At 33.5% G+C, this 10,277-nt stretch overlaps 1 protein-coding gene across 1 annotated transcript; it reads left to right on the top strand.

The window, feature by feature from the left end:
- Positions 1–3,721: 3,721 nt before the first annotated feature.
- Positions 3,722–9,457, top strand: LOC108917199 (endocuticle structural glycoprotein SgAbd-2-like). Its single transcript, XM_018723684.1, has 3 exons — positions 3,722–3,842; positions 5,978–6,258; positions 9,012–9,457. The coding sequence occupies exons 1-3, from the start codon at positions 3,834–3,836 to the stop codon at positions 9,361–9,363; spliced, it is 642 nt and encodes a 213-aa protein (XP_018579200.1). The 5' UTR covers positions 3,722–3,833; the 3' UTR covers positions 9,364–9,457.
- Positions 9,458–10,277: the final 820 nt, after the last annotated feature.

Below are 10,277 nucleotides of genomic sequence, written 5' to 3'. Positions count from 1 at the left end.
CTTCCAAATATTCATCAAGCTTAAACAAATGCCATATCATGTAGATGATGCATATCGTGATGATTATAGTCATTTATATCTATTGTAAAACAAAAACAAATATGTTGAAGCAAACTTGTGAAGCAAGAATAATAAACTTTGAGCATTGTACAGCTTCCAAACAAACAGGATATTTAGTTAAACTTAGTTATTGTCATTAATCGCTCCAGGTCTTTGAACTCCCAGTGAGAATCAAATAATAACCGATACGTCAGCGTCGGAAGCTACAGCTGCAAGTACCTGATATTCCGGGGAATCATGGTCTCAGGGGAAAATAGGAATCACCGAAGTGCGACATGCCAAAGCCCAGTGTCGAAACTGTAGGATATTTCATGCCAGGAATATTGGATGCATTTAGCTGCACCAACAGCTGTAGATGCGTGATATCACTTGTTTTATTGGCCAGTTTAGAGCACAAAAATGGCATTTCTAGCTTAGTTTAGTAATTTAGGATCTGTATTGCTGCCAGATTTTCTGGCTAAAAAATATATTAACTTATACAGAAAAAAAGGTGTTTTAAAAGTTTTGTAAATAATAATTGTACATATAGAAATTCCTCCCGGGTCCTAAAATATAGATTATCCCTAAATTATTCTTTACAAACTTGAAATTATCTGATTTCAAATGTTTCACAAATATAAAAAAATACCTATCTATTTCACTTCAATATCTAAATATTTGCGAAGTGTACTGTATTTTGATTTCATTTTACGTCCAATTAAAAACGATATTTTCAAAACATTATAACATGCAGTGTTTATTGTTAAATAAACACATATACATGTCGAGATAAGTCAGAACAAGAAAATATTTATAAATAATTTGCATAATTAAACAAAGTAACTTGCATCATTAAAAATCGGAGCCTTGAATTATCAACTCGATACATTATTAAAAAAAAATTGAAAACATTAATTAAGAACATAATGAAATTAAGCTTTTCAAGCAAATAAAGTAAATAAGGCAAGCAACTTCTCCCTCGATGTAATTAATGTTTTCGTTTTGTACCATATTTTGTATATACAATCAGATATCTATGCTATAATTACGAATTGAATTTCCAAATATGTTAGAGGCTATTCAATCGCATTTATTCAATAGTTAAGGTCAGCTTTTAGGATGTATATCACCTACGCAAAAAAGTCTCGCCTTCAGTCATTATTGTCAATTAAAAATCACATTTGTAGGCCAAAAGTCTGACCTCCAAAGTGTGGAGAGGCCTTGCAGCAGTGTTGCTTCGGTAATATTGCAATCAAGTTGCCTTATTTGGCGTAATGGAAGATATATATATCTTCTTTTCTATAACCGGACATAAAAATACGAAACGATTGCGTTTGAAATCAGTTTTAGATCACCGACTTTTTTTATTTAAAGCGAAAGTCCACCTTCTCTTAGGTGTGTCAAGCTGTTAAGACGTCAAGAATTTTTCTGATTTTTGCTGGTTTAATAAAAGTGTTTTTCTTATATCAATACCGATAAAAAGAAAGAAGTAAAGGGAAACTTAATAAAAATAAAAGTAATTTGTCCCTGTATATTTATAATATACATTCATTAACTATGCTGTGGATGATTATTTTTCAATATAGTTTCTAATTGTTTTTCTTCATAACTTAAAATTTAGGCTAAAATTATCTCTACAGATACTTTGTTTTACTACGAACCATCTAAAATAAGAAACTATTTGTTAAAGCAAGATAAAACAGTCATTTGGAAACATATTAAAGTGAAATCACCCTGTATACAAATTTTTCGTCTACATTTTATTAAAATGATCACTGTGATCGTTGTTACATTTCTAGTGTGTGAAAATAAATAACTTAATAGTATCACTTCTTTTAATTAACGTCTAATTTTGTAATATATGATGACAGTGATGGATAAGTGTCTCTTAGTTTATCATGGTACATCCCATTACATCGATTTCATGGTTCTTCTGCTTAGAAAGACATAATAATTAACTACTACATTTCTTCTAATTAATGCTTACGATTGCGGTTGAAAAATATACTGCCCGATACTAAAATTGTTAATTAGGTAATTGAAAAATCTACAGATCAGAAATTTGGCATTTTGATTTTATCTCTAGACTAGCAAAAAGGCAGACGGTAGATATTTTTCTATGGACAGTGACAACAAAACAAAGATTATAGGGTGGTCTGTTTCAATACAGGAAACTTTTATTTCTTATATTCTTAAAAACCTATGTTTTATATTTTAAACTATGTAAAAAATTGTTACTTTTACATGCGATCGTATATAAACCTTTTTAAGACGTAAAACTGCTGTTGTGCTAATCAGTACAGTGTTGCCACGTCATTTATTCCGTTTTAGGCAATTTCAGAACTGTATTCAGTCGGAATTCTGAAACAACATATCCTAACATGTTGTCAGCTGATCGCCGACAGATCGCGTCTACCTTACATTTTCCGTTTCGCGAAGTATATATAATAGCGCTGATGGATTCGCAATTATTATTTAAAAACACCAATAAAAAACCAAGGCCTCGCGGTGGCTCCTCCTTCCAAGACGACTTGATAAATTGATTATGTAAATTTCTAAAAAGCGAGATGCTCTATTTATTATGCATAACAGATTGTGGGGAAATAATTGGTACATTGTCCTTAATTTACTCCTAGCAAAGATTTGAAGTGCTAATATTAGTTTACAGGGTGGGCAATCTTCGGGTGTATTATTATTCATTGAAATTATGTAAATTTTATAACAGGTTCCATATTTAGAAACGAGAGACGTCACGTTTTTCTGACTGGGAGCCTGCTAGTGTTGTTCTCTTACGATTTGCATACGTCTGATCTTTTAGGGCACACAGAAGGAATTGATTATGGCAACAGCAGAAACAATGTGTTGCGCAATTACATTCACACGGCATGTAAAGTTACAGTAACGTTGAGGAAACCGGAAATATGATTACTTCCTTGTCATTGCAATATTTATTTCTTTATAATAAGGCAAAATCTGCAGGAAGAGATAATTTAAGGATGCTTGTTGAAGTCAAGTTTCCTAATATAATATTTTTATCATATTTTCTTATACAGTGCATTCGTGATGAAAGGAACAAATTCGTTTAAAATTCAGGCCATAGTTTTGTAGAAAAACGCTCATCAAGATTATTTGGTCTATTCACATAAACGTTAAATTTCAAATAACCCCATAAGAAGAAATCTAAAGGGGTTAAATCCGGTGACCTTGGTGGCCACTCAATAGGACCTTTGCGTCCAATACATTTATTAGGGAAAGTTAAGTCAAAAAATTCTCGAATTGCAACTGCAAAATGAGGAGGTGCCCCATCGTGTTGAAACCATATGTCGTTACGAGAAATATCTGGATCTTGTGGATTAGGAGTATTATGACACAACAATTTTAACTATTTAATTCAATACATTTCAATTTTATATTATGGCTATAACGTACGTTTTCTTGATATTGATTGTACAAATAATTTAATATTTTTATTATTATCGATTATTAATTAATTTCACATATTACTTCATGTTATATGGTGTTCGTGCTTCGAGTTTAAAAACCATAAAGTATATCGAGTTGTGATTCACCGCCGTATGCCAATCCCGCCGCAATTAAGCAACTAATAAGCATTATTCCAGTTGCGACTACCTTGGATTCACTTATTACGCAACGAACGGTATGCTCAAAAAAATTAAAGTGTATCATCTACATATTATTGGTATTTCATCCGTATAAAAGCGAGCGGTCTTACAGCAAGAGTATCATTAATATTTTGTGTTCGTTTAGGTAATACAAACGGATTGAAGCCAGATATGAAGCTGGTGAGTCGATTTTTTTTATTTAAGAACAGTCTGTCGTATATTAATTTTATTTGAAATGTTTCACTGTTACATAACATGAAAAAGTAACAAATTTGGTGTGTCAAATAATACGAAATTGTTACATTTGCTTCTTAGATTTATGAAATTAATATTATGTTAAATGATTGTTTTAAAGTTTTGTTCAGGAATTTAAAATTTCTATGTCTAGATATATATATTTGCTCTATTAAGTTGCTAAATGTAACTAGTACCAAGTATTTAAAATGATGTAAGAAAAATATAAATTCATAAAAAGTTAATGAACTTTTATATTTTATTTATAATTTCAGAAATTTATACAAAAATTATAGTAAAATTTCACCAGTTGGATTATTCAGAAATGAAATCATGTATAACAAAAATAAAAAAATCATCTAGAGTCAGTGGGAATATGTTTGAAGAAATTGTAGACGTGCCTTATTATTCTTTTGTTTCAAATTGTTGAATGTGCTTCAAGTGTTTAGATTTTAGATATATCTGACTTTATTAACCTTAAATCGACTACTAAAGTCTCAATATCTACCAACAGGGAAAAAGATTCAAAGCCATCATAAATGATTCATTAAATTCAAGATTTAGAGATTTTTAGTTGATATGTTATATTGTAGAAACGAATACGTTTTTTATCTAAAATCAATTAGTTCCGTTTTATTAGAATTAATGAAAAAGCAGTAAATCCAGTTTGAATAAAATTAGTGAATAGACTCAGTAAACATTAAAACATATGGAAATACACAGAACGTAATTTGTCAAGTCAAATACAAAATACGTATTTAATGCGCTGCGATATTGTTTATTTAAATTCGAATTACCTATAAATGTAGTAATGAACAATGAAATATGCATTTTCATTTGCTTGTCAATATCTACAGCTATTTTAGCAGAATAGTCCTTGATCGAAATCATGATTAAATATAGATTTGGGAATAATGCTGTTTTTTAATTTAATATTTTACACTACCGAAAACTTAATAGCTGTTGAGGTTGCTTGTGCTAACAGACTACAAGCCCATCGGAAATTTTCAAGAGGTCATTTGACCCAGCATGAATTACTTATAAATCAAAACTACCACATATAACAAAAACTTTAGAAACTATTGAGTTTTATTTTTTTTCGATAAGATCATTCATTCCTGTACGGCAACCACTCTTTTGATAAAATATAAACAAAAACTATCGTACTAAATCATGGCCGGTTATAATTGATGGTACAAATTAAAAATTCGAGTTAAAAACCAAATACATATACCTATTGTGAAAATTTACAATATTTTAAAAATTCCTTGTTATAAACTAAAAATGTTATATTCAAAATATTATGGCTGTAACTGACTTTTTATAAGTAAAATAATTAAAAAAACCTATGCCGTACATTTTTAACTAGTTAATTTTACATGGCTGATAATGTTTTTCATTAAATCTTTACTACATTTTTAGGTCATTAATAACTATACCTACGGCATTTACAAATTTTCATCAGAAATATAACATAAAGAATGAAAATTGCAGTGCCGTACATATTGAAATTTAATTTATACCGTAGAAATTATAATGGCATTGTCTTTAAGTTAAAAGAAAATTGAATCGAAGAAGAATCGAGAAACTATTTTGAGAAATTTAGAAATTTAATGACAAAAGAAAGTGTTACATATAAATAAATATAATAATAAACAATTAATTTTAACTCGATATTCATGAGAATTCCTATAAAAATACTTACATTATTGTTGTGAGTATTAACAAAATATATTAATGCCGTACAAAAATTTTTCATCGTGAAATCTTACTTTTCAGAAGGAAATTAATTTTCCTATAGTAAGCACATGTTTATGAAATAGAATTAAAATTAGTGAATTTGATGTTGGTTCAAATCACCCCCCCCCCATACGCTACTTACAAATAGAGGGTTGTACCCTGTATCAGCAGGTACGTATGGCGTCGCTTAAAAATTTATCTATGTATCGATCCGAAACTTGCAGTATAAATGCCGTCAAATGACCCCTTGAAAATTTCCGCTGGGCTAGTAGTCTATAATACAACACAACAGACGGTACCAAAAATAAGGGTGAAATCTAATCAACATATTTTTTTTTCAGTTCGTAGTTCTTTTCTTCGTGGCATCGGCAACGGCTGGAAACTTACAAAACACCTACTTGCCACCAAATAGCGCCGCATCTGCCGGTGGTAGTGGTTTATCTGCCCCCATCAAGCCTTTATCACCAGTAGGCCTAGTTACATCTGCCAGATTCAGTGGAGTTGCTTTGGCACCTACCACCCTGTACGCGGCTCCCGTTTCGTACTCAGCACCAGCAACACCCCCTGTACCAATTCTTAAACTCAACAACGACAACAACGGCGATGGCAGCTACAGATACGAGTAAGTAATTGTGGATGTACTTATATTAACACTTATGTTAAGAAAGGATATCTCTGTTGTATTCGTTAAATGAATGTATCGTTTCTTCAGTTTTTCACAATCAAGTAATCCATGACAATCCTCTATTAATTGATACGTTTGTTCTACAATGACCACTGGGGTCAACCCAACCTAATACTTAATTTTTCGAGCCATTTTTACTCACAAATAATTGAAATTTGTGGAATATTGACACTTTTGGCGTTGTATTATAAATGCTATAAACCATACACAAAATGAGCCTGTTTAATAATTCCAGAAATTTTATATTCTGCGCATACCAATTTTGAACAGTTCTCTAACAGTAAATATCACAAATTTAAATCAAACGTTAATATGTATGCGCTTACAACAAAATTCAACTCGTCTACGTATTGACATGCACACGATATTTTAAATCTTAGAAAAATGGAAGTCGTCAGCAGTTACGTCCATAGCAAACGACTTCGCTAAGTGAATTACTCTAAATATTTTGTTAAAACAAATTATCACGCCATTCGAAAAGCTACTATAACTGATTTTGTGCTATAAAATCGATTTGTTTTCAACCCACCCACTGAATACCTCAAATACCTGCTTCTAATTCGACATTCCATTATTTAAAAATAACTTCCCGACTGTATATATTTGAGGAAGTTTGTGTTCTCCATAAAATTTTCAATTTTTTTAAGATATTCACGTACTTCATTAGAAAAAGACAATAAAGATGTAAGCCTTTCATTTTGCTGAAATATTTAGTTAGCCTAAGGTGTATTTGAGAACGAGGACATCAGTATTGACGGATGGGATAGTCATCCACTTACAAAGAAAGGAAACTAGAGAAACCCGGCAAATAAAACACGCCGCCAATTAACACTGTTTTTGCAGAGCCTCGTACAGCTGCGGACAATAAAGTGTTCCCAACGCTTACTATTCAGTGTATATGTGACTTAATAACAGTTTTGCGATCATTTTGCTGTATTGTATGTATGTATGTCGGAGAGTGGTGGAATTGTTTTTCCACCGCGGCACTTAGGCCTTATTAGGCCCCTTGTACACTCTCCTTCATTACTCGAGTACTTCAAACCATCCTATTTACTACACGGGTGGCTTGGTGGCAAAGTCCCTGGTAGGCTGCCACTGCCACGTCCCCGAGCCTGCCTTAAGTCATCCATCCAAATTCCAGCCTGCGTCCGTGATGACCTCGACAGATCGAAATCCACCGGCCATGACACAGGCTGAAAATCATTGTTATTTAATGCATGAACCACTTTTACATTATAGGGGGTGTATTAATAGTTCCCGTAGTACACGCCACACGGGACCTACTATTAATTTTATACGCCGGCTAAATAATACTGTAACACACAAGGCATGTGCACAAGATGCACAGGGTCGGGTTACATTTATCGTCAATTTTTTTGAAATAATTTTCTCGAAAACTTAAGTTAATGCTTCAGCATTTAGACCATCACGTACTTAATAAAAGTTGCTCATTTTCGTGTCTTATATCACCCATTTCAAGGAAAGCACTTGTTTCAGAAACACCCTGTAGAAACGATTATTTTAGTATGTTATCAAATTCATGTATAACTTTTTTCATTGTATCCTTGAGAAACGGAAAGAATATTTAAAATAATGACAGTTTTTTATACTAATCTTAATCGCAGAAAACATTATTTTACTTGTGACTATTTGCTACATTCTAATAATTTTTAAATCTGGGCAGGTCTAAAATACACTGTCGTAAAGCCCGATTTAGGCAGCTAAAAACTTCAACATTTCGCTATTTTAAATAGGAAACTTTTTATTGTCCAGAGCTGTACGTCTGATGCATTATCGCCAATTCGAAGACGAGCGTTTACGCCCCCTCGAAGTCCCCCGCGGCCCTTAAATTTGCTTCGGCTGAAATGGCACTTTATTCCCAATTAAGTGACGAACAAGTAAATAATGCGGTTGGTGCGTTCTGTAGGAGACGCACCACCATTAGCGTTACCCCAGGAGTTATTAGGGCGTCTGCGACAAGGAAAATTCCGGTTAGCAGGCGTCGTGTCTCACGGGCGACGAGGCCTGAGATTCAACAAACATGTACCTTGGCGGATTAGTGAGAGCGAAATCATGTTCAAAATCATTAAAAAAATTTCAGTAAAAACAAAATTCATATTTCTATCGGAGGCCGGCAAAATTATTTAAATGAGGACACTCGCTACTCGCTTGAAAAGGCCTCCTGTGATGCTATTTGTTTAAATATATTTATTTAGTTTTTACATTGTGATATTATTTTTTTTATAAATAATCAACGAAATATTAAGTCAATCTCAAGTTTTGTATCTCAGTCTGAATGAAACGTATATCTATAATGACTGGTAGTTTACATTGATAAGTTTCAAGGGTACGCAGCCAATCTATGATTCCAGGACATACACCAATATCTGCTTTCTACAGACTATAAGCGTAATATTGTAATAGCTTCCAAAAACATAGATTTAACAGCTAGAACTGGCTTACAGATGTCTTGTACTCAAATATTTTAATAAAAGGCAAGCTTCAGTTCGATAGACCGCTAGCTTATCCGTGGTACCATCCAGCTCCAGGATTAATCATTTTGTCACCAGATGTAGGTGAAATGAATATTACGATGTGCTTTAGATGATGGGAACTTTGACAAGTACTACCCAGAACACTTCTCTCACGCCACCCCCAACTGAAACTGTAAAGAACTATGCCTTTTCCAGATACGAAACAGCTAACCACATCGCCGCCCAAGAGTCCGGCAGCCCCGTTGGCCCAGACAGCATCCAGGTTCAAGGAGGTTACTCCTACCTGGCACCAAACGGACAAACCATCACCGTGAACTACGTCGCCGACGAAAACGGTTTCCGTCCCATTGGAGATCACCTCCCAACTCCCCCACCAGTCCCGGAAGCCATCCTGAAGAGTCTGGAGATCAACGCCGCCGAAGAGGCCAGGGGAATCGTCGATGACGGCCAGTACCGAGGAGCTGTGTCTCCTTCAAGACAGTATCTGACTCCAAGTGTCAATAGCCAGTACTTGCCTCCAGGTCAGCAAGGCGGCTACAGATATTAAGACTGTCGATGGTTGTTTGAGGGTTATTTTATAAGGAAATGTTGTTTTTATGACTATTTTATTTATGTTTTCTCGTGTGTCATTAAGAAGCTTGAGCGGAATCCTGAAATAAACAGGTTACAAGTGACAAGTCATTTTATTCTATCCCTACAATGATTCTTGTTTTTTTTTGACCAATCAAACATTATCTGGGGAATTAACCACTATTCACAATTCACGTTACCTAAAAGCAGTTTGCTTTTATAGTCTTTCCGATATCAATTGAAGAACCATGTACTACCAGGTTCGGTCGCTGATGCAACAAATCGGCATTGAAATATAAGAAAAACTTGTTCCCATATTTATTTAGCCACACCCATATAAAGGTCTGGTCGAACTAAATATGGAGATGGTAGAAATGTATACGCTCAGTTGAAGAATGCGAGCGCGGGCAAACAAAATACAAACACAGCTGCATTGGGCCACTGCGCAACAAATCTCAGCTGTTGACAAGTGGTCGACAAATTGCCCAGCAGTGCAGTGCAGCAATGCGAAATTTGGTGTGATTCAGGTAATTTTAATTTATTATAGGCACCTTCTATTAATCATTGATATTACAATTCCTAAAGGGAGAAATAATATTATTACAACATGGCATTTTGGAGACCTTTTGAAACGGAACAAAACGAAATTTACCATCAATATAATAAAATTGTTTGAGGACATAAATAATTAAAATATGTTGTTGGTCAAATGAACATATAATAGAAATTTTCTACAAATTATTATAATTTTTTACCTTTAGCAGAAAACTTTTTTAGGGACTCCTATGAGTCATTAAATTTTATTGCCAGGCGTTTTTTACATGTTCGGAAAGACTATACCAACAAGATTTTTTTTAAGACACTTCTGATTTAAACTGGGCAATTTGCCAA

The sequence above is a fragment of the Anoplophora glabripennis genome, unplaced genomic scaffold, assembly GCF_000390285.2.
Source record: "Anoplophora glabripennis isolate ALB-LARVAE unplaced genomic scaffold, Agla_2.0 scaffold41, whole genome shotgun sequence".
Lineage (NCBI taxonomy): Eukaryota > Metazoa > Arthropoda > Insecta > Coleoptera > Cerambycidae > Anoplophora > Anoplophora glabripennis.
The sequence above is the reverse complement of the archived record's forward strand: the minus strand, read 5'-3'. Positions and strand labels throughout refer to the sequence as shown.

What these genes read in the sequence shown, in the direction of transcription:
- LOC108917199 (XM_018723684.1), top strand. An exon ending in GATGGCAGCTACAGATACGA is followed by an intron (nt 6,259 to 9,011) that starts GTAAGTAATTGT and finishes TGCCTTTTCCAG; the next exon opens with ATACGAAACAGCTAACCACA.